The sequence below is a fragment of the Lithobates pipiens genome, unplaced genomic scaffold, assembly GCF_037356315.1.
Source record: "Lithobates pipiens isolate NorthernLeopardFrog02 unplaced genomic scaffold, aLitPip1_a1.2 Scaffold_18, whole genome shotgun sequence".
In the NCBI taxonomy this organism is placed as follows: Eukaryota; Metazoa; Chordata; class Amphibia; order Anura; family Ranidae; genus Lithobates; species Lithobates pipiens.
The window spans coordinates 365,425,994-365,452,609 of record NW_027507758.1 but is presented as its reverse complement, the minus strand read 5'-3'; the positions used below and the strand labels follow the sequence as shown (position 1 = coordinate 365,452,609).

General features: G+C 41.9%; 1 protein-coding gene across 3 annotated transcripts in view; it reads right to left on the bottom strand.

Moving 5' to 3' along the window:
- Window positions 1–26,616, bottom strand: part of TNK2 (tyrosine kinase non receptor 2) — a 296,608-nt gene that overhangs the window by 153,968 nt on the left and 116,024 nt on the right. Inside the window, exon 1 of one of the 3 annotated variants that reach the window (XM_077487598.1) lies at window positions 21,102–21,999. The exons of the other annotated variants lie outside the window; for them this stretch is intronic. Coding sequence (XP_077343724.1) covers window positions 21,102–21,161 — 60 coding nt within the window. The 5' untranslated portion in view covers window positions 21,162–21,999. Of the gene's footprint in view, window positions 1–21,101; window positions 22,000–26,616 lie in introns of those variants that run through there. 3 annotated transcript variants of the gene reach the window in all.

Below are 26,616 nucleotides of genomic sequence, written 5' to 3'. Positions count from 1 at the left end.
TTTCTATTCATTTCACAACGTATGGTGGTGAATAAGTGTGACTTTTCATGGAAAACACAAAATTGTTTGGGTGACCCCAAACTTTTGAACGGTAGTGTGTATATATATATATATATATATATATATATATATATAAATGAATATATATTTATTAACTTCAACGGTAAAGAGCAGAGAAAAATAAATGGTGTTAGTAGCACCTGTACAATGCAAAGTGCATTAGTTCCACATACAAAATATGTATGTAGATTATGTCAAGTTATATAAGAAATTCCCATTTATGTACTAAAGTAAATACTGAATAATAAATTCCACACTATATATATAACCATTGCCCACAGGGCATGGCATGAACACTGAATAAAGATCTCAAAAAGGAAATACCTTTCTGGAGACTGCTCTTGAGTGTTTTCAGATCCAGTGCCAACAACAAAATGTCATCCGATCTACAAAAAACAGCAGTCATTCACTGTGCAGGTGTCGCTTCTTATTTCAAGTCTATGAGACTTTTCGCGTATGCCTAAGACAAATCTTCGAATACAAAGTAGCCCTCAACCCAATCATAGTTGGCTAGTGTGAAACATCATACATGTAGCTGCTGATGATTGTACACAGAAACAAACATGCCACTGTTTTAGCAGGTTACATGCAATCCTTCACAAGCTTGTGAGAATTTTTAATAAAGTGTACCAAACTTTTGGACAAGTTACAAATCCTATTGTTTTTCAATTTTTCTTTGGCAGAAAAATCACTTTCTTCTTTTAGGCTCATGGAACATCTCTAAACTAAGAACTATTTTAACCACTTGCTTACTGGGCACTTAAACCCCCCTCAGTCCCAGACCAATTTTCAGCTTTCAGCGCTGATGCACTTTGAGTGACAATTACGCGGGCATACAACACTGTACCCAAATGAAATTTTTATCATTTTTTTCCCACAAATAGAGCTTTCTTTTGGTGGTATTTAGTTACAGCTCGGAGTTTTATTTTTTGCTAAACAAACAAAAAAAGATGCAAAAAAAAAAAAAAATCATGTTTTAATAGTTTGTTATAAAATTTTGCAAACGGGTCATTTTTCTCCTTCATTGAAGTGCGCTGATTAGGCGGCACTGATAGGCTGCATTGGTGGGCACTGATGGGCTGCATTGGTGGGCACTGATGGGCTGCATTGGTGGGCAATGATAGGCTGCACCGGTGGGCACTGATAGGCATAGTTAAGGCGGCACTAATAGGCACAGATAAGGCGGCACCGATGGGCACAGATAAGGCGGCACTGATGGGCAAAGATGGGCACAGATAAGATGGCACGGATGGGTGGCACGGATAAGTGGCACGGATGGGTGGCACGGATGGGCACTGATAGGTACCACAGATAGATGGGACTGATGGGCACTGATAGGTGGCTCTGATAGGTGGCACTGCTGGGCACTGATGAGCGGCACTGCTGGGCACTGATGGGCGGCACTGCTGGGCACTGATGGGCGGCACTGGGGTGCAGCACCTTTGAGCAGATTGGGTGGCACTGTGGGTGGCACTGTGGGTGGCACTGTGGGGTGGCACTGTGGGGTGGCACTGTGGGTGGCACTGTGGGTGGCACTGTGGGAACTATGGGCACTGACGGGGGGCACTTACTTTTGCTTTTATTTAATTTCAGGATGGCACTGCGGGAGGCAGGTGGGCACAGGCAGGTGGCAGGTGGTCCCTTGTATTGATGGCCGTGATCGGGACTGATGTCCCGATCACGGCCGCCGGTGATCGGCTTTTTTTTTCTCTCCTCGCGCTGTCAGCGCGAGGAGGAATAATAGCCGATTACCGGCTCCGTTCTATCACATGATCAGCTGTCATTGGCTGACAGCTGATCACGTGATAAGGGGTCGGGATCGACCCCTTACACGGATCGGTGATCAGGCGAGTCTCACGGACTCGCCGATCACAGAGCGCGCCGCGCGCGCCCCTCAGGGGGCGCGCAGGCCGCTCGTAACCGGGACTACGTCAATAGACGTAGTCCCGGAAATGTAGGTCCGCGCTGTTGCCGTCATTTGGCAATAGCGCGGATCTGAAGTGGTTAAACATCACAGTAACACTGTATATGAAACGCTTTTATGCAAAATACAGCACTTATATTTCTTTTTAAAGTGTATCTAAACCCCAAAATAGCAATGTACTATATTGCAGTCAGTGCCCTTAGATGTGGTGGGTGCATTTGTTTTCTTTTCTCAGGCTGAGAACATTTTTAGCAAGTGCAGAAAATACATGTTAGCCTGGCCAAAAATGAAGTGCTCTTGTCACTTCCCGCGGGTTGGCCTGGAAGCATAAAACAAAATTATCATTTTTGAGTAAACTACTAACCCAATTATCCCTCACATAGATTAAAGAGGCCCCATTGATAACGTCATCTATGACGAAACGCGTCTGGGAAGCTACGCAGTGATGCCACCATGCTCTACGAGGGGAGGATGGGACGCTTGTTTGAATGCCGGCCGGCGTTGTTTAGCTCTGTTTCGATGCTGACACAAAGTTATTTTATGTAAGTGTGATATTTTTATTCTAATAAACTATCCGAATGGTTTTACACTATGGAGGCATCTCTTTGATGTTTGTTACCGGTGATACACGTGACCATTGACCATAGAGGCTCTAAAGGCTGGGGTATTGCCATATACCTACGTTAAGGGTTATCTGGATGCAAGAACCTTGATTTGATGTTCTACCACTCTGCTTCGGATTAATACCAATAAGGCTGTTACTGTTTTTATATCTGGTAAGCGCATCACTTATCTGGTGACGGGCACAGATCTACAGTTGTGTGTGGACTCACGGTGGTGACTTGCTAATCGCTGCTACATCGGAACATTTTATTGGACTTTAATTTTTTATTTTTTATTTCCAAAAATAGTTTTTATTTCACATTGATTATATGTTTCCTACTCAAATATTTCTTTGTGATTGTTATATGCACGATAAGTGATCGTTTTTGGCAAGCAGACATTTATCTTGTAAGAATGCCATTTAACCCTTCATTCACCTTTTATCTATGCAGTTAGTTTAAGTACATATTGCTACTGGCGCAGCTCTCCACATTTTCTTTCATAGATTAAAGAGGAACTGCAGTCTGCTCACATCATTTGTAATAAAACATCTTTGCCATTCCAAAGCTCCCCTTCAATCACTTTGCATATTATTTTATATATACTGCGATTCTGTACTTGCCAAATATGCTGCAGAAATCTCCCTCCACTAACTCTGGCTGCAGCCATTTTAACTGTGGGCAGCTGAAGCTGCTGCCTGTTCACTTCCTGGATTTACACAGACACACAGAGGCACACCTCCAGCTCTGCAGATCTCATTGGCCCTCTTATGACTGACCCCACACGAGTGAGAGAGCTGTGCATGATGTTAAAGCCTAGGCTAACGACCAGACAAGAAACAGGATGTGGGCTGTATAAAGTATTATTTACTGGCAGAAAATAAATGTTTTACTACCCAAAGTTAAAATAACAAGGACAGAAGATTTAATAGATGGAAAATTGAAAAAAAAATGACTGTAGGTTCACTTTAACTAAGAAAGGCTGACTATACATTATACAATTTTCTTGCACAATTTTCCTTTAGATTTACCAAAACCATATAATATGAATAAACACTTTCAATTTGTATGCAATCAGGCCGGCCCTTGCACTTCATAGTTGGAAGGTAAATCTAAAGAAAATTTAATTTAAAAAAATTGTATGGTGCATGGCCCAGGGGCAGATCCAGAGTCTAGCCTCGGGAGCGGCACTGCTAAAAAATGTTTTTGGGGGGCAATTTATATGGGAAATATCTGGTATTGGCGCTTCAATCATTATGGCACCATGGCTGTTATGGTGTCAGGATGATTGAAGTGCATAATTACTATTATTACAATGTAATATAAAATTAAATGGTTCAACTCACCATAATGCAGAATCAGTGGGAGCCCTGAGGGTGTCATTTGCCATGTTGCCTGCTACCAAATGTGGATTGTTACTTGCCACATCACCTGCCACACATTGCGGATTGCCACGTAGCCTGCCACACATTGCAGATTGTCACTTGCCACACATTGTGGATTGCCATTTGCCACGTAGCATGCCAAACATTGCAGATTGTCACTTGCCACGTCACCTGCCACACATTGCGGATTGTCACTTGCCACGTAGCCTGCCACACATGGCGGATTGTTACTTGCCACGTCGCCTGCCACACATTGCGGACTGTCACTTGCAACACACTGTGGATTGCCACTTGCCACGTAGCCTGCCACACATTGCGGATTGTCACCTACTGTGTCACTTTTCTGCTAAGGTGGTCTTTTGTTGAGTTCCAGAGTGAAGATAGGCAGCAGAGAGATGATGTAAACTCTCTGCTGCACACAGCTTCCTGCACAGTGAGGGCGGAACTGGAGGGATGCAGGGCAGTGAGAGATGATGTCATCTCCCTGCTCCCCTGCCCGCTGGCTTCCTGATTGGCCAGCAGCCCCCCCTCACCCGTCCACTCACCAGCACTCAGCGCAGTCACCCATGGAACCGGCCACGCTGGCACCCGCGGAACTGGCCGCCCTGTCATCCGCCGCCCATATTCTCGGAGGGGGCAATTGCCCCCCCGGATCTGCCCCAGGCATGGCCAGCTTAACCACTTAAGCCCCAGACCATTTTGGTGGCCAAAGACCAGAGCGCTTTTTGACATTCGGCACTGCGTCACTTTAACTGACAATTGCACACTCGTGCGAAGTGGCTCCGAATAAAATTGACATCCTTTTTTCTCCACAAATAGAGCTTTCTTTTGGTGGTATTTGATCACCTCTGCGTTTTTTGTTTTTTTTCCCTATAAACAAGAATAGAGCGAGGATTTTGAAAACAATGCAATATTTTTTACTTTTTGCTATAAAAAATATCCCCAAAAAATATATAAAAAAACGTTTTTTTCCTCAGTTTAGGCCAATACATATTCTTCTACATATTTCTGGTAAAAAAAAAAAATGCAATAAGCGTTTATTGATTGGCTTTCACAAAAGTTATAGCGTCTACAAAATTACAGACGGCTATCAGTCCAGGCCTCTGGCGGATCCAGACTCCCTGAGTCAGTATGACGCAGTGCCTGGACTGATATGGATAACGTCAGCAGAAAGCGGACTTTAGACCACTCTCTGCTGAAAATGGGTCACAGGAGTGCAAAACTATTTAGGAGAAGCCCAACCAAACGAGCTCAGGCTGGACTTCTCCTTTAAGCTGTGATTACTTCATAAAGCTTGCCGGTAATCTCATTTGAGTTTATAAATAAAAAAAAATAAAAAAAATTTAATGGAGCAGGTAGGGTGTTACATTCCTGCAAACAGGCTGCTACATGTAATACCAAAATATAACAGACCTACATGTTGCCAATGAGCCTTGACCAAGAAGCACTGCCACATGCCTATCATATACTTCTGGGAACTGCCATGTCTAAAACTTGCAGACATATCCCTAGAAAGGATCACAGACAGGGCACGACTTATCAAAGTACTGTAGATATTTCCAAGTCTGGTAGGGGGCTAGAAAAATCCAAAAGAGCCAGGTAGCCAGTGTACCTAAATAGATGAAAGCTGACATTTGACTTTTGTCATTTTTTTCTTTTGATGTCAACAGAATCCATGATTATTTATAAGTTTATGATGTCTTCTACACAGGGCTATATTTTGGAACAAAAATGTGCTACAAATGTAAACGCATAACAAACCTAAACAGCTCTTTATGATTTGAAATGAAAACAATTGAGATGGTTTTTATGGGATATTCAAAGCTTATTTTGTAAAGGGTACCTTCAGTGTGACCACCTTCATTCATCAACTAAACATTGAAATATAGAAGAGTGATGGCAGAAAAAAAAAAACAAGTGGTCCATTGAGTCTGCCCCGTTTTTTTTTTTCGTTTTTTTCCAACCACGTGAGCTCTGGAAAATGTTACCCCCTTCATGAGCAGGCCACTTTTTACTATTCGGCACTGCACTACTTTAACTGGCAATTGCACGGTCATACAAGGCTGAACCCAAATGAAATTGACATAATTTTATTGATACAAATAAGACTTGCTTTTGCTTACTATATAAACGAAAAAAGGCCAAACATTTTGCAAAAAAAAAATTGTTTTTATTTTCTGCTATAAAACACATCCAATAAAAAAATAAAATAAAATAAAATAATATATATATATATATATATATATATATATATATATACACACACACACACACACACACACATTTCTTTATAAATGTAGGCAAAAATGTATTCTGCTACATGTCTTTGGTAAAACAAAGTTCCCAATAAATGTAAATTATTTGGTTTGCTTGAAAGTTATAGCATCTACAAATGATAGTACATAGACTGGATTTTTTTATACTAGTAATGGCAGTGGTCAGCAACTTATACTGGGACTGTGATAGTGTGGTGGGGAATCTAACACTAACTGACACTGACATCATCAGTGACACTAATACAGTGATCAATGCTAATACTATACACTATTCACTGTACTTGTGACACTGGCTGGAAAGGGGTTAACATCTAAGGACATCAAGGGGTTAAATGTGTGCCTAACAATATGGTTTGTGTGTAACATGTACTGCTTTTTACCAAAGATCTCTGTGTTTCTTATATAAGAAGCCAATATTGTTCCCTCTGTACAGAGCCCTGTGTTGACTGTCAACACAGGGCTCTGGGCTGTGATTGGACACAGCCAATCAGCAGGTCCCAGCCATGAATCATTGGCTGGGACCTGCTGACTAAGCCTTGCTTTGTTCAATCACAGCAGAGCTGGTGGGTGGGGTGCACTCCCTGAACCCAGAAGAAAGGTACATTACAGTGCTTGTACCAGTCGTCCTGTTGCAGTATATGTACTGCAGCCAGTTGGTAAGTGGTTAATTTATACTTTTTTTTTTTTACTATAGATCTATGTTTGCCCCAAGCTTGTATTAATCATCCACTTACTGTTGACTGACTCACAACTTCTACTGGAAGTCTCTGTTCCGAGCATCAACTATACTTTTGGGAAAATAATACTTTCTGCTCATGGATTCTTGTATAACACATTAGTAAAATAACAGAACTTCAACCTACAGGATTCTTTACAGCTATGCTGGTTCACACATAGTTTATTAGTGAATGAAGAGTGCTCCTCCTCAGATTCTATAGGTAATCTTCCATATATCAATTGTGTGTTTTTGAGTGTGGCAGCATAATCAGATATGGCCTCTACATCTTTTCCATTATGTAATATCAAAACAGAAATGGACAGCAATACTAAAGGTGGCAGAATGAAAACATTATTGTATGTGCCGATTTCCCTTTAATTCCATTTGCAATGGCCTTTCCTAAAGGTGACCATACGTTATACAATCAGATTGTACATTCTCCTTCGCATCTACCATCAAATGTGGTGCAAAGGCCTGCCAAATTTTATACAAATTAAATGAGTTGTTAAGGTTTGCCCTACTCTTAAACAGTTTTGGTAAACTTAAAGAAAATTGTACAATTAGATTGTATAGTGTATGGCCGGCCAGCTGTACACACATTTAGATGTATTTATTTGTATTGCATCATATAAAATCTGTGTTCAGATTGTTTTTCAGGGCTGATTCACACTGGAAATCACACAGGAACACACTGCGATTCACATGCAGTTGTGTGTTGTGATTTCAGCCTATTCATTCCTCTGTACCATAAGATCCGATGCAGGCAAACGTACTGCATTTGCAACCTGTGTTTGGGGTGTTATTAACTTAATGTTGACACCCTCTGCAGATCTCAACTACAGTGCGTGTGGAGGTACAGGGTGTGGAAAACGCACACACAACGTGGGTTGCCCACATCGCAAATGTGAGGAATCTAGGTGTTGGGCACCCCTGCCAAATTTGTAAATGTAAAAGGGACAAACAAAAGAACTACAGAAGCAGGCAGAGGCAGTTTTGTACTATTGGATTTTTCAACATGTCTATTTAGGCTGGCCATAAATTATACAATTTTCTGTACAATTTTCTTTAGAGGTATCGTCAACTATGTAGTGCAAGGGCCTTCCTAATTGGATACAATTGAAAATGCTGTTTCGTTTTGACCTCATATTATGTGGTTTTCGGTAAATATAAAGGAAATTTGTACAAGAAAATCAAACTTGTATGGCCAGTCTTAGGTATCAGAACACATAACAAGTGAGCATAACATTGCCATTCTTCTCTGTTCAATGGGGTGTTCATAGTTAGCTAGAAAAAAGTGTTTGCATGTTGTGTATGTAACTGATCAAAGAAAAAGGACAAGTTTTGCTCACCAAATGGGAGAAGAAAGTGTTAAATAGTATATGGGGGAGGGGAAAGTGGAGCAGAATGCACTGCTTTATATTCTGAGCATACCTCAATGCAGGCGAGTAAGGAAGCAAAGAAATACATATATGTACCAGATATTAGCCACAATGTATACATCAAGGAGACTGCAAGCACAGGAAGATGCATTTATTGCAAAGCAAAGTGTTGGCGCTAAGAAATATTGTATATGAAGACTGGTTTGTAAATTTATGTTTAAAGAAAACACATACTGTGAGCTTTGGTTTGAATAAAGCTCACTTATCCCATCTATAGCTCTGTAAATGTTTAATGTGCGCCTGTCATGTAGTATTCATTAATGGTGCTGTGCTCCTTTCTAACTGCCCAGGGCATTATTTAAATTGGTAGACAGTGAGCTTGAATCTGCTGAAGGATAACTACACAAGAAACCCTGAAGCTTTAGAGCTACTTTGTCCATTCAAGCTGGCCATACACTAATGAATGAAAAACAGATTCCTCCATCCATGCTATACAGTGCAGATGGACAAATCTCCCCCTACAGCTATTGTAATCTGACAGCTGGCTCGCCGCCCGTTAAAATACCTGAACAATGGATGCATCTTATTGGATGAAGCTGCTGATCAGACAACAATTTTCTAGCAAGCTCATTCAACAAAAGCCAACTGAACAGTTGACTTTTCTCAAAATGACCTGAGCCAACGGCGTCACCCACTGAGTAAATTTCAGCTAGTTTGTAAGAAACTGACCAATATTTGGACAGTGTATGGCCAGCTTAACAGATTCGCTTTAGGATAGGAAGGGTAGGGGCACAACGTTAAGCCTGCTGCACGCAGCTTTAATATTGGCCGATTCCTTTTTTGAAACAGCTGCAATTCAAGCTGCAGATGACCCTCATAGAACCACCAAGGCTTAATGGACTTTGACTAAAAAATGGAAAAAAAATTCCGTACAGAGACTGCGGATGCAGTCACTGTTTGGGTATTCAGACAGCAATGGGTCCAGACTGTCTGAATACAATAGCTGGCAGAGGAGGTGCCTCTAATCACACTGTTTAGCATGGATGGGGAAATGTAAAACTAGCCTTACCGTCCATGCATGGGTTAATTACCTTCCCTGCTTTAACCTCCCTGGCAGTATTCCCAGGTCTGGCTCGGGGTGAAAATTCAGTACCATTAGCGGTAACCCCAAGCCAGACTCGGGATCGCATCGCAGGATCCAGGATGAGTATGCTTACCTTATCCCCTGGATACAGCAATGTCTTCCCGCACTGTGAGCGGCTCGTCCTCCGCTCAATCTATCACGGAGCAGAGCTCCATTCCCCGCGAGCGGTGCGACACACGGGGGCAGAGAATGGCTCCAAATTCAAAAAGTGAAACGCACACTATACATACAGTACACTGTAATCTTACAGATTACATTGCTGTATGTAATTATTTCACATCCCTTTTGTTCCTAGCGGTTTCTCCAGTGCCCTGCATGTAGTTTTATATTATAAAAACAGTTTTTTCTGCCTGGAAACTGGAGATTGTCCATAGCAACCAAAACCGTCCCTTTACATCAAAAGAGGTGTTAGACCAGCTAAAAACAGCGATAATAAATTAGAATCACTCACAGAATTGAGCAATAGTGATTTGTGAGGCGATCTCTCATCAAATACTGAAAAGTAATGACAGGAACAATTCTGCAACTGAGCAAATTTCTGTGTTTTTGATTTGATTACATTATTGAATAATTATTATTATATTATTATTTGGTATAATTATAGTTATTTATTATATTATAATTTATGATTTTGTCGGATATTCCGACTGTGTGTGGTCTGCATCGGACTGTTTCCATCGGAGTATCCGACGGACCAACTTTTCCAACTTGCTGGTAAAATTTTCCGACAAAATGCTCCGATCGGACATACTCCAATCATGTGTAGAGAATTCCGATTGGACAAAGTGCCACACATGCTCAGATCAAATTCCTACACCAAAGCTATTGGCTACTAGCGTGAACATAGTCCCGTCGTAACGAAATAACGCCATCACGTCGGATTTTCCGACAACTTTGTCCGACCGTGTGTATGCAACAGTTTCGGACAAAATCCGACGGATTTGGTTGTCAGAATCTCCGACCGTGTGTACAAGGGCTAAGACTTACAGGCCTACAATAAAAAACGCCAAATTTTCATGCAAAACATTGTACCGCTTTCAGCACCTAAAATCCAACATAATCATAAAAGAGAATCTGCTACTTTGCTCTGAATAGGCAATATACATAATTTCTTGAAATGTTTGTAAACTAAACTCATGCTTAATTGTCTGTTTGACAATCAATGCAACGTGACATCATATGTCAGCAACATGTAACATTTTTCAGGGGACTGGTTGGATTTGATTTTTGATTTTTACAGTGTTGAAAGCACACTCTCAGAGGTAATAGTTTTGATCTGGATCGGTATTCAATTATTCTCAGTCAATAAAAACCCCAGAACAGGAGCAACATGATGGACAATTGTTTGTAGGTCACAGTATAACTTTGGTTTGTGTAATGGTGACAATGTACTGTATAAATCTGTTACACTTACACAAATCATGGGCGCTGGATAACACATGGACAATGAAACGTACCTGACACTGTTTTTGTAAATTGTATTATGGTGATATCTGGTATAACAACAACTGATTTTCTTCATGTAATTGACATCGCTTAATCCTTGATTTGCATACCCTGAAATCCAGCCGTAGCTTGACTCACTGACTAATCATAGTTTCTGATAAGGAGCACTGAAAAATGTGTGCATTAGTCTTGTTTATGTCCTCCTACCTTAGCATCTTGCATAGATCGGGGAGGGGGGGGGGGGGGGGGGGGAGTCAGCAACGCGTAGATCACAACCAGGTGACTGGTAGATCGCGGTCTGGGCTTGCTGACCCACCATTCCAGAGCATCAAACAGAGTGCAATATAGAGGGACTACTTGTAAAGTTGAAGCTGTAGTAGGGAGCAAGAGCATAAGCGGACGCCTCCTGTCCCATGCGGAGTGATACCAACTGCACTCCACCTCTTATCCCAGCTAGTGATCTCCTGAGTGGTGCCAACAGCAGGAAAAAAAAGATCTTCAGGTCAGTGTGAAGCAATACACTAGGCATAATAGTATAAGACTGCTGGTGCACTGTGGAATACCCACACCCCGATGCAGTACAGTGTACCTGCAGCCTTCCTGTGGCTTTGCTGCGCTTAGCCATGGACTTCTATTAAATCCTGCTTTTTTTACCACACCCCCCCCCCCCCCCAACTTTACATGAGAGCTGCATTCATATTCTTTTTTAGGCTTTCTTTCTATTTCAACCGGTGATCCATTCAGCAAGTCTGTTTTTCAAAAGCACAAGCTCTCCAACAGAATGTATCAGTTTACATGGATGAGACAATCCATTTAACACTAGCAGGGATGAAAACTGGTAGCTGTAACTGGTTATTAGTATTAGCTGGAACTTGGCTTCAATTTGTTAGATGTGCAGTTCTAATAGATTTAAATACACTAACACCTCCCTCCCCGCAAACTGACAATACTGCTGTGCCTCCTGTTCGCATTGATCCAGAGTTATGTCTCACTAATACAGGAGGAGTGTTACTGGTCAGATCACCAGGTGAAAACAGCGGGGAAAAAAGGCTGCAGCCACCACATCTAAGGATTGGTATGCTGCAATATATTTTTGGTTTTGGGTTCAATACCGTTTTAAAAAACACTTTTTGGCCAATAGGCCAGTGGTCTCCAAACTGCGGCCCTTTGTTTGTCTTTATCTGGCCCTTGGGGAAATATTTTTCCCACTGATATGAGGCACTATTCCTCAGACTGACACCAACAATGGGGCATAATTCCTGCCAATGACACCAATAACTGAGCACTATTCCTTCCACTGACCCCAATGACGAAGCATTGTTTACTCCTATTGATGTCAGGGCATTTTCTACTCACTGGCCACAGTCTGGCCCCCGTAAGTCTGAAGGATTGTAAACTGACCCTTTGTTTACGAAGTTTGGAGACCCCTGCTATAGGCTATAAGAGCCCATTAACCTTTAGTATACTTTTCTATGAGTGCACTGAGACAGTATACCCATAAAGGTTATGTCGAGAAGGGATTAAAGCAATCAAAAAGCCCACACACTAAATGGGTATGTACCCGTAAGGCCTTTTTAAAATAGAAAGTATCATTCAATCACATATCCCAAAAATAAGAGGATCATTGTCTTATGCCCTGCCATGCCATGCACACCCATAACAGCTGCTATATAGTGCTATTATTATTCAACTATTATAAACTGCATACAGCTGTTTAGGGATATTTTTCCATCATCACTGCAGTGTATGGAAACCATGGCTTCTATGGAGTAGGGTTTGAAACCCACCTAGACAGTATAACCATACAGGTTATAATGAGAAGTCCTTTCAAATAAGCTTTTTTTTTTTTTTTAAATAAGTTTTTATTTATATATTTCAACTTTGTATTTAAAGCAGTAGTATAAACCACAGTTTCTCAAACTTTTTACCGTCAAGGCACCCCTTAAAATTCTGCACAATTCTGAAGGCACCGCATTCTAAAATGTAAAATTAAAACAAATAGTTTTACATAATGCAGCAACATCCACACGTAGAACACACACTACTGGAGGAGATTTATTCTTCCAAAGCACACTGGTCCTGACTAGTATTCCAATGTTTCTCTCCTCTCTCAATTTCTCTCTCCCTCACTCAGCTAATGTGAGCGCAGGGATAACAGAGAAGGGCAAACAAGCATGCTGTGCAGGGACCCGACGTCCTCCTTGTCATCCAATGATGAAATTGCTTGTTATGACCCAGCGGTTAGAAGGCTTCCATGGTGGACAATGAAAACCTGTGACTTTCTGTAAGTAAAAGCAAGGCTTGATCAACCTGATGACTTATATACAATTTCTCGGAAGAAACCTGAAGGTACCCTTGGTTGAAAAAGGCTGATGTAGACAAACCTTTTTTGGCTGTACTTCTATGGATGACAGCAGTGTCACTGCATCTTCCTAAATATTATTTATAATATTTATGAATGATTTTTAATAAACCAAACACCATAGCGGCCAACATTGAAATTTTTTTTCCAGGGGCATCTTTTTTTCTGTGTGTTCCGTAAAACATTATAGGGAGGGAATGTACTTTAAATAGGGGCGGGGCATTAATTTAAAATGAGTTGGGTTTTAAAAGAGGTATATTGTTATCCTGATGCCATACTTTAATTAAACAATAAGTGTTTTTACTGCCCCCAACTGCTTCCCACTTAAGCAGCAAAAATGATCCTCCCATTGTGTTTGGTGGGCAGTACCACTGGCGAAAGCGACTGATTCAAGTGAATGGGACCAGACTGCAACCTTGAGCCACACTCTAGGCTCACAGTTGTGCTGCTGTATTTCCATTAAACAAAACAAATAGGCATTCAGAAAGTGTCAGTATCGCCTCTTGAATGCCTGTCAGCTGCACCTGTAGTGCTCGCTAAAAAGCAATCCACTGCGGACTGCTCCCCTATCGTTTTCAGCCAAGGAAGCTGCCATCTTTGCCTCTGTTTAATCTTCAACTGCTATGGTGCTGCACATGTGATTCGTTATGACACCAGCCATTGGATGGTTTGATAGTTTGGCTGAGAACACAACCAATAAGCAGTTAGCATTCCCAGCATGGCTTTTTTAACTGTTTAAATCGATGGGTTTACTTCCACTTTAAAGAGTGACGCAGGTGTAAACAAGACCTAAAGTGGACCATAGATTACTTGTTTAATTTAAATTTTTGGTCAGTCAGCAGGCAAGGTGAATAGAGGAATCCTCTCCACTGTGACATTGTATTCTGACAGCAGGGACTCTCCACTGTCACAATACACAGATCAGAGGCCGCACCTGCTGATTGAGAAAAAATTTCCAACATTCTTGTTCAACAGAAGTCAATTATTAGATCGACTTCTGTTGAGTGGGAATGACCACACATGGATCGAAATTCGGCCAGTCCCCAGCACTAGAGTCAGTGGATGCAATAATAACCCCTGACGTTGGTGTCTGTGGGCACATTAACAACAACCAGCATTGGTGTAAGTGGACGCAATAATAATCCCCAGCATTGGTGTAAGTGGACGCAATAATAACCTCCAGCACTGGTGACAATGCATGCAATATTAACTTCCAGCCCCCATGACAGTACTATTAACACCTCTCACCGCCCCTCCCCCAATGCGGGAGGGGGGGTTAACCTTCACTGCCATGACCACAAATGCAGAAGGGGGGGTTGGTGGGTTAAAATTTAATTGCCATGACCACCAATGCAAAGTGGGGGATGGGAGTTTAACTTTCACAGCCACTGACCACTAATGCAGGGGGATTCAGTGGCAGTGAAAATGACCCCTCATCCCCTACTTCCGCATTGGTGGTAGCCATTACCACCAATGCGGAAGTAGGGGATGAGGGGTCAATGAGTGAAAGTTAAAGCGTTTGTTGACCTAAAGAAAAAAAAATATTGTATCCTGTTCCTTTAAAGCATTTTATACAGCACAGTGCTTTTGCTGTGTAATTTGGCCCCCTCTATCATCTGAAATACCTGGCTGATCCTGCCAGTGTCTGCCGTCCCCTATGCAAACTCATCACAGTGTATTATGGCTGCTCAGCCCTGACACCGTGGTCAGTTTATGTGTCTCCGTCATCCACAGCCTGCTCTCCTGTGTCTGTCTGTCCTCCCCAATCCTCCCCTCCTGCTCTAAAAAGAACATTGTTCCATCTGATATACAACAGTAAGCTTCGCAGTGGATGTAACTTGTTTTCCAGCACCTCCTCCTGCAGCTATCGCATCAGGAGAGAAGACTAGCAGGCAAGTCACCTGAGCACTGAATGTCGCTTAGAACAACAGGTATTTATACAGCATATTTTAATAAATGACATCTACTGTGAAGCTTACTGTTATATAACAGAGGGAACTATAGAAGGAAAAATATTGACTTAAACACTTTAAACCCTTCCTCAATCTCAGCCCCCTCCCCTACCACATTGGTGATCATTTACCTGATCACAGGCTCCTGTGCTGCTCTCTCTTACTCCAGGCCAGGACTATGCTTGTTCTCTAGGGGGAGATAACTCCACTCACAGTACAGTGTTTCTTTTCGTGCCAGGTGCTGGAGAATAGAGACAACCCCACTGCCACTCTACATGTTAGGCACCAGAGATACTACTGCGCCTGTCACCACAGCTCAGGATGTAGGTTGGGATAAAGCCGCCACAGGACAGCTGAGTAAAATACGGGTCTGTCCCAGCAGATCAGGGAAAATTGGCACCTTTGAAACACTAATGCCGTGTACACACGACCAGTTTCTCCATCAGAATAAACTGACGGTCTTTCCGATGGAGTTCCGCTGAAACAGACTTGCCTACACACAATCACACCAAAGTCCGTTCGTTTAGAATGCAATGACGTACAACGGGACTAGAAAAAGGAAGTTCGATAGCCAGTAGCCAATAGCTGCCATTGCGTCATTTTTGGTCCGTCGGAATAGCATACAAACGGTTTTCCCAATAAGAATCGATTCCAGCGGAAAGATTTAAAACATGTTCTATTTCTAGGTCCGTCAGAGTTTTTGAAAAAAAAGTCAGATAAAGGCCACACACGATCGGAATAGCCGATAAAATTATTCCGTCTGATCTTTTCTGCCGGAAAGTCCGACCGTGTGTACATGGCATAAGAGGGCATCAGTGCACTGCTCTATTATCAGATACATTCAGTAAATACATAAATCTCCTCAGTGATTGAGAGGGTAGTCACAATGTCTAATAAAATTCAGAAAGGGTTAAAATTACATTGTAGTAAATTTAAACTTATTTAGGCAAAAAACAAGGTCTAAACAGCCAAAGAAACAAATAAAAAAGTAATGAAAAGCAAATAATAACTTGCTTTATGGGGTACTAAACTTTGTATACCTAGGGCTTGATTCACAAAGCTTTAAAGCAGAACTAAACCCACTTATCCATGGTTTCAAAAAACTGTTACATTTCAGGCAAGCTGGTAAAGTTCACTGTCGCAGTTGCTTGTTCTCTCAACCAAACTGTCAAACCATCAAATGGCTGGAATCATTAAGACCCCTTTCACACCGAGGGCATTTTGCAGGCGCTATAACGTTAGAAATAACGACTGCAATCCGCCCTCAAACTGCTTCTCCTTTGTCTCTAGTGTGAAAGCCCCGAGGGCTTTCACACGGGAGCATTGCGCTGGCAGGACGTCAGGAAAAGTCCCGCCAGCAGCTTTCTTGGAGTGGTGTGTTTACCGCTCCTCCACCGCTGCTCCCCATTGAAATCAATGGGGCAGCGCTCTATTACCACTGGTAAAACGCCGCTATTGCGGAGTATTGCAGCGGTTTTAACCCTTTCTCAGCCACTAGCAGGGGGTAAAAGCGCCCCGCTAGCGGCCCAAATGCGCTGCAAATCCGACGATAAGACGCCGCTAAAAATAGCGGCGTTTTACCGTCGACGCTATAGGCTCAGCGGTGTGAAAGGGGTCTTACTGATCACATGTCCAGCACCATGGCAGTTGCAGATCATACAGAGGCTAAAGCCTAGTACACACAGGCTGAATGTCGGACAACATAAGCCGGCGGGGGTTATGCACAGTAAAGGCATTGAGGACCACGGAAATGTGGACTAACCTGAGCATCTGCCATGTAATATTAATGCGTAGGTGCTTATGTTGGGGGGCGCGGGGGGGATTTATTGCCTATTTTTAGTGTCCCCCTACCGCCAGTGTTAAAAGTCTTAAGAGTGTATGAATAGCCACACTTTTTTTGCTTTCGATAGAGTACAGAAGGATGTAAACCTTTGTTTCTGTTGTGTTGTTTCTGTCTCCCATTGGGGATGAAGTGAAGGGAAATCCTCTTTTAGCCAGTAGTCACCAGGACAAGTGTTCCCATAGGAAAATGTATCTCTACCTCTTCCTCCCATGACAACTAATTAACAAAGCTCAACAGTGACAGATCGAGAGGGTTGGCTATACAGATCCCTTAAAGCTAAACTCCAGACAAACAGATAAATTCACAGCTAAAATACATACAGAAACTGTCTGAATATGTTTTAAAACTACTGACAGCAAAAGGTCTACTGGAGCAGACAAATAGTAGTGGAAAGGTGTCCTGGTGTAAGGCTGCCCATAAACGGTCTGATCCTGACCCAATCGAATGGTCCAATAACATATTTGGGTAAGGCCTGGGCCACAGGTGTCGCACAAAGCCTGCCATACAAGTGAATTGGCTGTACACGAAACGCCAAGGTGTCCTTGGAAAGCGCAATTAAAATTACACTAGGTGTATAAAATGCCTACAAATGTCCATGTACATGAAACATGCTTTGAAATAAAGGTTGGTGTATCTGTACTGTCTGGGTAAAATTTGTGTTGAATAAAAGGTACCATGAAAAACTACATCATTTAAGAGCATAATGAGTAAAGAGCATAAATGGAAAGATCCATGCGGTACAGCCAGATAGTGACACACACCATGTACCTGCTAACTAGGAAAATACATCATTCACTTTACATTTAATACTGGGGTTATGGCTGTAGCCAAATGCCATAACCCCAGTATTCTTTTTCCCTCAGGCACCTTTCTTTCTGATAAAAGTGGTCCAAGCGTCACATGTGCTGCTGGATCACCTCCGCAACTTTCTGGTTGTTCCCAGGCCTACCTTACTAGTTATTGGATGTAAGTGCAATATTCTTTTAATAAATTTGATATAAAAGTTTTTACTTCTATGACAATTGACCTACTGAGTGAGAAGTTTACCGTGACTGATGTGGGAACGGATGCTGGATCTGCTACACAGTTTTAAAGTCTGGGAGAGCTTAGTCTCCTGATGCCAATCTGAGGCCGCGTACACACGCGCGGACTGTTCGCCCAACTTTGTCCGTCCAACAGTTTCGGCAAACAGTCCGCTCAAACTTAGCATGGACGGACATGGCCACACACGACGGACGAACAGTTTGCTGAAACCGTGCGCGATGACGTGAACGGCACGTACGACGGGACGAAAAATACGACTTCCTATACACTGCATTATAGCTTTCGGCGTGAAAATCCTTTCTGAGCATGCGCGCAACTTTGTTTGACGAACAAGCCTACACACGAGCGGACTGTTCGCTGAAACAAGGTTTCAGCGGACAGTTTTACGGAATTTCCGAAAAACCTTGTCCGTCCAACTGTCCGCTGAAACTGTCCGCTGAAAGCCCACACACGAGCGGACTGTCCGCCCAAACACTGTTCAGCGGACAAAGTTGGGCGAACAGTCCGCGCGTGTGTACGCGGCCTGACTACGTTAAACCCATTTGAGTCCACACTATCTGGTAAGCGCATTTGAAACTATATACTGGTGACAGCTTACACACCGTGGTGATCTTTGGAATATAAAGGCTTTCTTCTATCAATATGGAAGTTTGATACACTTTGGGCTTTTTATATTTATAAATCTTTTTTCTTTCTGATGTCACGTATGGACTATAATTTATATAGATAAGTGATCGGTCCAATCTGGATAGGATTGTATGATACACCATTTGGCTGATCAATATATGTCACTTTCTGAATAAGTCACTGTATATTAATGTACATGTATAGCGCAGCATTTTTTAAATTACTACCTGGGAGATCGGTTGCTCTGGGAACCCATTCGGTGCTGGCAGTGGCTGGACACAGATGAGCAAAGGAAAGATAGCCTATGCTCATCTCTATGGCCTAGGAGGACTGGAGCGACGTCCTGACATCACTTTCCGTTCAGGCCCCATGTAAACAAGGCCTCTTTTTTTTTTTTAAATCAAAAGATCTTTTTTTTTTTATCTTTTGCTTTCAAGGGTAGAGGAGAGATTTGGGGACCCCAGATCTCTTCATAAAAAGGACCAGTCGTGCTGTATTGTTCTCGCAAGGGAGGTTCAGATTTCTTTGCAAAAGCAATATAAGTGATCAAAAAATAAATAAAATATTAAAGGGACAGTTAAGTACCATAGTTTGGCATCATTCCATAAGCGCACAATTGTAAAGTCTGACATGTTAGGTATCTGTTTTCTCAGCTTAATATCATCTTTCATATTTTACATAAAACTGGGGTATGTATTTTTTTTTTACTCATTAAAGTGTATTTTTCCCCCAAAAAATTGTGTTTGAGAAACCGCAAAAACTGTGTGACATAAAAAATGTCAACAACCGCCATTTTATTCTCTATGGCCTCTGCTAAAATATATATATATATATATATATATATATATATATATATATATATATATATAATGTTTGGGGTTCCAAGTAATTTTGTAGCAAAAAAAATACAGATTTTTACTTGTAAACAAAAAATGTCAGTAAAAGTCCTGGTCGGCAAACGGTTAGACACCATGGATCAAGAATTTTGTCCATGCCACCTGTAAAGTTAAAATCATTTCTGAAACCAAGCCGCTATTTGTCTACATTATGAAAACGTTTTTGCAGTGTGTACATTTTACAGGTTTACATTTGATGTATTAGTGTAGTGACTGTCTTATATAAAAAAATAAAATAAAATAAAAAAGCGGCATTTCCTGTACATAATAATATTGTGTGAGTTAGGTGGGAAAATCTGGTTATGGTTTGCCATACATAATAACCTGATATAACAAGTATATGAGCTCCAGAAAATCAGCCTGTACTGCTGTAATGAAACATGCAATGGGTCCCCTTTATACACAGGGGTAACACTTGTGTGTGAAAGGAAAAATATAACAGAACATCTCCCATAGAATGCACTCTAATAGGAAACAGAAAAGACATGATATAGCATCTTAATCTATGATATACGGGGAAGAACTGTCTCGCTTGCAAATAATCATTAACAAAGATAAGTCTACGCTCCTTGCAACAAAGGGTTAATACTAAGCAACATTCATTACCATCGTGCGACCCCAATTTAAAATGTATTCCAATTGGCTGTCACAGCAAAAAGCAACAACCAACCAATAAATGGCAGTTGAAGAGTTGCTATAGTAACCCCAGGGAAACGAGGTAAGAATTCAAAGCCCCAGCTTCCCCAGCACGCTAGTAAACACATAACGAGCAGAGGTGTTTATCAATGTGACATAAGATCATGTAAACGAAATACAAACACCACACACTGGATCTGTCTGTACTATGCTATGTACTAGCATTTTCATCTTCACAAATTATATAACAATAATGCTGGTAAAATTGTTACTTTGCGAAACACTGAAACCATACAGAAGGCACCGGTACTTTTATTTCAAATTGCTAAAAAGATAAATATCTTACAGCATATAAGCGTGACTTGAGACTGAAAAGTGAAAAGAAGCTGCAAATAGTTAGAGATCTTTTTATCTCAGCGGCACCCATCCATATCTGGATCCGTTTTATTACAGTCCACATATACCGAGACTCAAAGCAAATGTTATATATATATATATATATATATATATATACACACACACACATATATACATATATGCACACGCATAATTTTTGGATTTTTTTTTTTCAGTTTTTCCAAAAAAGTTTGTATTATCTGTATTTACTAGGAACCAGGTAACCTATACACCGAAAAATAAAAGCGGACAACTAATCAAAGCTTTTCCAAGTCTATTCTATCATCATCAACACCATGTGTTTCCTGGCCCTGTAGCCCAATCTACTAAATGGTCCCTGGTTCTTCCTGAATATGTACAGCAATGCATTTTATTTCTCATTAAACAATGATGTAGTGAGTGCAGCTTTACCTCATTCTCCTCCTTGCACTCGCTGCTAGGTAGCTTCTGATAGTCAGCCTTCTCCCCCATATTGGCCCAGAATACCAAGATGACAGCAGTCCAACATGAAGAGATCACAGAGCCAACATCCACTTAGCAGGTGTGATGCACATTTACAGGCAAGAGATCAAGCAGCAAGATTAAGAACTCACTACTGAGCACATGGCGTGAAATACTTCAGAATAACTTCCACTGCAAACAATTGCTAGGGAGACGTCCTGAAGGACGACATACTCTGGCTTCATGTATTTTCCTTCTAGCAGAAATCATCTCTCTCTCTCATTGTTCTCAGATTTAAGTGCTGCCAGGGTGACAACAGAGAGTGCAGCTACGGTTAGGTGGAGTGTTTCCCGTGCCACATAGAGACAGTAAATACAAATGCACCCTTCTTCAGGCATCCACATGCAAAGTCTACATATTTATGAAAGGCTGCATCAAGCAGAATCTACATCTCCATTGTGGAATACGGAAATGTGCTTCCTCTGTCCTCACTAGACCCAGAGTAGGTGCAGAATAAGATGGGAAGGAAGATGACCCAGAGTAGGTGAAGGCAGCATCCTCATTAGCTGACACACTGCCTATCTGACCCTGAAAGATTCAGACAGCAGCAGCACACAGTGTCCTCATAGCAGCAGATGCATGACCAGTTTGCTGTGTTTCCTCCAATGCAGTTGCCATCACAAGAGTGGCTGCAAGGTGCACATGTGACTCAGGATGCAAGCCACAAAGCAATTCCAGAAGGTCAATCTGCATCTGTATAGGAGACACAACTGACCATGCAAAAGGCTGTCGCAGTTCTGCACTGCAGCTTCACGCCCCCCACTGCTGGGTACAATGTACACCCTCCCTCTCTGTGTCAGTTCCAGCAGCTCCTCTCTGTCTCCACCTCTCACTGCAGATTAGTGAAGGTTCAGAAGAGACTCCCAACCCAGAGGCGATCACCCACAGCACATCTGCTGGGCACAGCACCACCCCCACATCCATGCATCTCTATGTAACAGAAAGGAAGGAGGGGAAGCAAGGATGCTCAGCTTCACACTGTCTCCTGCTGGCAGCTCTGCAATCTTTATTCATCTCCAGCCACTCTACCATGGAAAGAACGCTATACGAACTGCTGTATACAGGAGATGCTACACTGGCAGGGAGACAAATCACACAGCTTACCGTACAGGATATCACATCATTATGATAATGCACAATAACAAAATGTAACAGCAAAGTGTCATTGCAAGGAATATGACGTGTGTGAGAAGAACTATCAATGGATGGTGATGCAAGGTGGGCTGCAACCATTCTACACACAAACTGCACTATAAATCACATCAATTATGTATTATGTTTATATAAAAATGAAAAAAGTCATGACTTTTGTCATGTGCTTTGTGACAACCAGCACATTTTTCAACAATCATTAACATTCCTTTATAACCGTATTTATTTCACACTAGTTTAACCACTTCCATTCCAGGCCAATCTTGCCATTTTTCATATACAAGTTTAAGGGTCCTTTCACACGGGGCAGATCAGTGCTGATCCACCCCGTGGATATCAGCCTGCTCAGCGGGGATCACCAGAGCGATCTCCGCTGAGCAGGAAGAGGACAGGTCCGTCTCTGCGCACTGCGCAGGGCCGTACCTGTCATAGCGCCGCTCTCCCCTATGGGAGATCAGATGACGACGGACCGCAGTCTCCGTCGTCACCCGATCCGATGATGGATGGAAAAATAGCTTTTTCCTCCATCACACTTTTTCGGATCGGAGCAGGTCGAATGTCAGCGGACATGTCACCGCTGACATCCGACGCTCCACAGAGGTCTATGGAGCATCAGTTCAGGCCCGCCTGAAAAACTGGCAGGCGGATCTGAATGGATCGGTCATGTGAAAGGGGCCTAAGTCAGATTTTTTTTTTATAGCGTGAAAATTACCAAGAACCTCCAAATATTATATATTTTTTGAAAGTAATGACCCTGGAGAATAAAATAGGGTATGCTTTCATTGTGTGTATATATATATATATATATATATATATATATATATATATATATATATATATATATATATATATATATATGAGATAGATAGATATTTAGATACAGTGGTGTGAAAAAGTGTTTGCCCCCTTCCTCATTTCCTGTTCCTTTGCATGTTTGTCACACTTAAGTGTTTCGGAACATCAAACCAATTTAAACAATAGTCAAGGACAACACAAGTAAACACAAAATGCAATTTGTAAATGAAGGTGTTTATTATTAAAGGTGAAAAAAAATCCAAACCATCATGGCCCTGTGTGAAAAAGTGATTGCCCCCTAAACCTAATAACTGGTTGGGCCACCCTTAGCAGCAACAACTGCAACCAAGCGTTTGCGATAACGTGCAATGAGGCTTTTACAGCGTCCTGGAGGAATTTTGGCCCACTCATCTTTGCAGAATTGTCCTAATTCAGTTACATTAGAGGGTTTTCGAGCATGAACGGCCTTTTTAAGGTCATACCACAACAGCTCAATAGGATTCAGGTCAGGACTTTGGCTAGGCCACTCCAAAGTCTTCATTTTGTTTTTCTTCAGCCATTCGGTGGTGGACTTGCTGGTGTGTTTAGGATCATTGTCCTGCTGCAGAACCCAAGTTCGTTTCAGCTTGAGTACACGAACAGATGGTCGGACATTCTCCTTCAGGATCTCTTGGTAGACAGCAGAATTCATAGTTCCTTTTATCACGGCAAGTCTTCCAGGTCCTGAAGCAGCAAAACAGCCCCAGACCATCACACTACCACCACCATATTTTACTGTTGGTATAATGTTCTTTTTATGAAATGCAGTGTTCCTTCTACGCCAGATATACTTGGACACACACCTTCCAAAGAGTTCCACTTTTGTCTCATCGGTCCACAGAATGTTGTCCCAAAAGTCTTGGGGATCATCAAGATGTGTTGTGGAGAAATTGAGACGAGCTTTGATGTTCTTTTTGCTCAGCAGTGGTTTTCTCCTTGGAACTCTGCCATGCAGGCCATTTTTGCCCAGTCTTTTCCTGATGGTGGAGGCATGAACGCTGACCTTAACTGAGGCAAGTGAGGCCTGCAGTTCCTTGGACGTTGTTGTGGGGTCTTTTGTGACCTCTTGGATGAGTCGTCGCTGCGCTCTTGGGGTAATTTTGGGCGGCCGGCCACTCCTGGGAAGGTTCACCACTGTTCCATGTCTTCGCCATTTGTGGATAATGGCTCTCACTGTGGTTCGCTGGATTCCCAAAGCTTTGGAAATGGCTTTATAACCCTTTCCAGACTGATAGATCTCAATTACTTTCTTTCTCAATTGTTCCTGAATTTCTTTGGGTCTCGGCATGATGTGTAGCTTTTAAGGATCTTCTGGTGGACCTTACTGTGTCAAGCAGCTCCTATTTAAGTGATGCCTTGATTGTGAACAGGTGTGGCAATAATCAGGCCTGGGTGTGGCTAGAGAAATTGAACTCAGGTGTGGACAACCACAGTTATAGTATGTTTTAACAAGGGGGGCAATCACTTTTTCACACAGGGCCATGATGGTTTGGATTTTTTTTCACCTTTAATAATAAACACCTTCATTTACAAATTGCATTTTGTGTTTACTTGTGTTGTCCTTGACTATTGTTTAAATTGGTTTGATGTTCCGAAACACTTAAGTGTGACAAACATGCAAAGGAACAGGAAATGAGGAAGGGGGCAAACACTTTTTCACACCACTGTATATATATTCAGTTTTTCTTCCCATGGTTTTAAAAAAAAAATTATTTAGTTTTATTGCTATCATAGGGGATGAACAACATCCTTTGTGATAGCATGGGCAGTGACAAGTACTCTTTATTAAAAGACCCCTGATCTCTTTTCTGCCCCCCCCACCCAGGCAGGTTTAAACCATGATCAGTTTGGCTGCCTCTCTGGCCAGTACCTGCCAGTAAACAACTGAAACCGGAAAATGTTTTTCATCACTTTTATTCTTATTATAAGGAATGTAAACAACCCTAGAAATAATCAGAAAAGGGACTCTAACTGCTTCAGCCCTGGAATATTTTACCCCCTTCCTGACCAGAGCACTTTTTGCGATTCGGCACAGCGTCGGTTTAACTGACAATTGCGCAGTCGTGCAACATTGCACCCAAACAAAATCAAGGTCCCTTTTTCCCCCACAATTAGAGCTTTCTTTTGGTGGCATTTGATCACCTCTGCGGTTTTTATTTTTTCCGCTATAAACAAAAAAAGAGTGACAATTTTGAAAAAAAAACGCAATATTTTTTTACTATATAAAATATCCCCCAAAAATATATAAAAAAAAACGTTTTTCTCAGTTTAGGCTGATATGCATTCTTCTACATATTTGCAATATAAATAATAAATTTGCAATAAGCACATTGATTGGTTTGCGCAAAAATTATAACGTCTACAAAATAGGGGATAGTTTTATGGCATTTTTTTTTTTTTTTTACTAGTAATGGCGGTGATCTGCAATTTTTATCAGGACTGCAACATTATGGCCGAAAATCGTCAATTCTGACACATTTTTGGATTGCATTGATTACTGTAAAAATTTCACTGGCAGGGAAGGGGTTAACACTAGGAGGCGATCAAGGGGTTAATTGTGTTTCCTATTGTGTGTTCTAACTGGAGGGGGGAGGAGACTCTGTAGGGGAGATGACAGATCGCTGTTCATACTCTGTACAAACAGATGATCTGTCTCTTCTCCCTTCAGAGAACCATAAACTGTGTTTACACACACAGATCCCAGTTCTCCTTGTGTCAGCAGCGATCGCGGGAGCCTGGCAGTGAACGTGACTGCCGGGTACTCGCATCGGCTCCGGGGGGTGAGCAGCACGCGCGCTCCAGCCCCTAGTGGCTACAGGGTGAAGCGTCGTAACATAACTTTTCGCTCAGCCATGCCATTCTGCCGTAGTACAACTGCGGCGGCTGGTCGGCAGGTGTGAGATCTGGGGTCAAAAAGACCTCAGATATCCCATTTACACTTAAAAGCAATAATAAAAAATAAAAAAAATGCTTGACTGAAGGGATGGTGTTCTTAGGGTTAAGTCAGCATTTTTCTTCCTCCAAACACGGTGTGTCGAGTTAATGCCAAAGAGCTCAATTTTAGTCTCATCTGACAACAGCACTTTCCCCCAACCCTTCTCTGAATCATTTAGATGTTCATTGGCATGGCTGTACATGTGCTTTGTTGAAGAGGGGGACTTGCCATGTTTGGAGGAAGAAAAATGCTGACTATGACCCTAAGAACACCATCCAGTCAAGCACATAGGTGGAAACATGCTTTGGGGCTGTTTCTCTGCTAAAGGTACAGACCGACTTTGCAGCATTGAGGGGCCAATGGATGGAGCCATGTATTGTAAATTCTTGGATGATAACTTTCTTTCCTGAGCCAGAACATTCAGGATGGGTCATGGATGGGTCTTTCAGCATGCTGTCAAGGTAACAAAGGAGTGGCTCAAGAAGAAGCCCATTAAGGTTATGG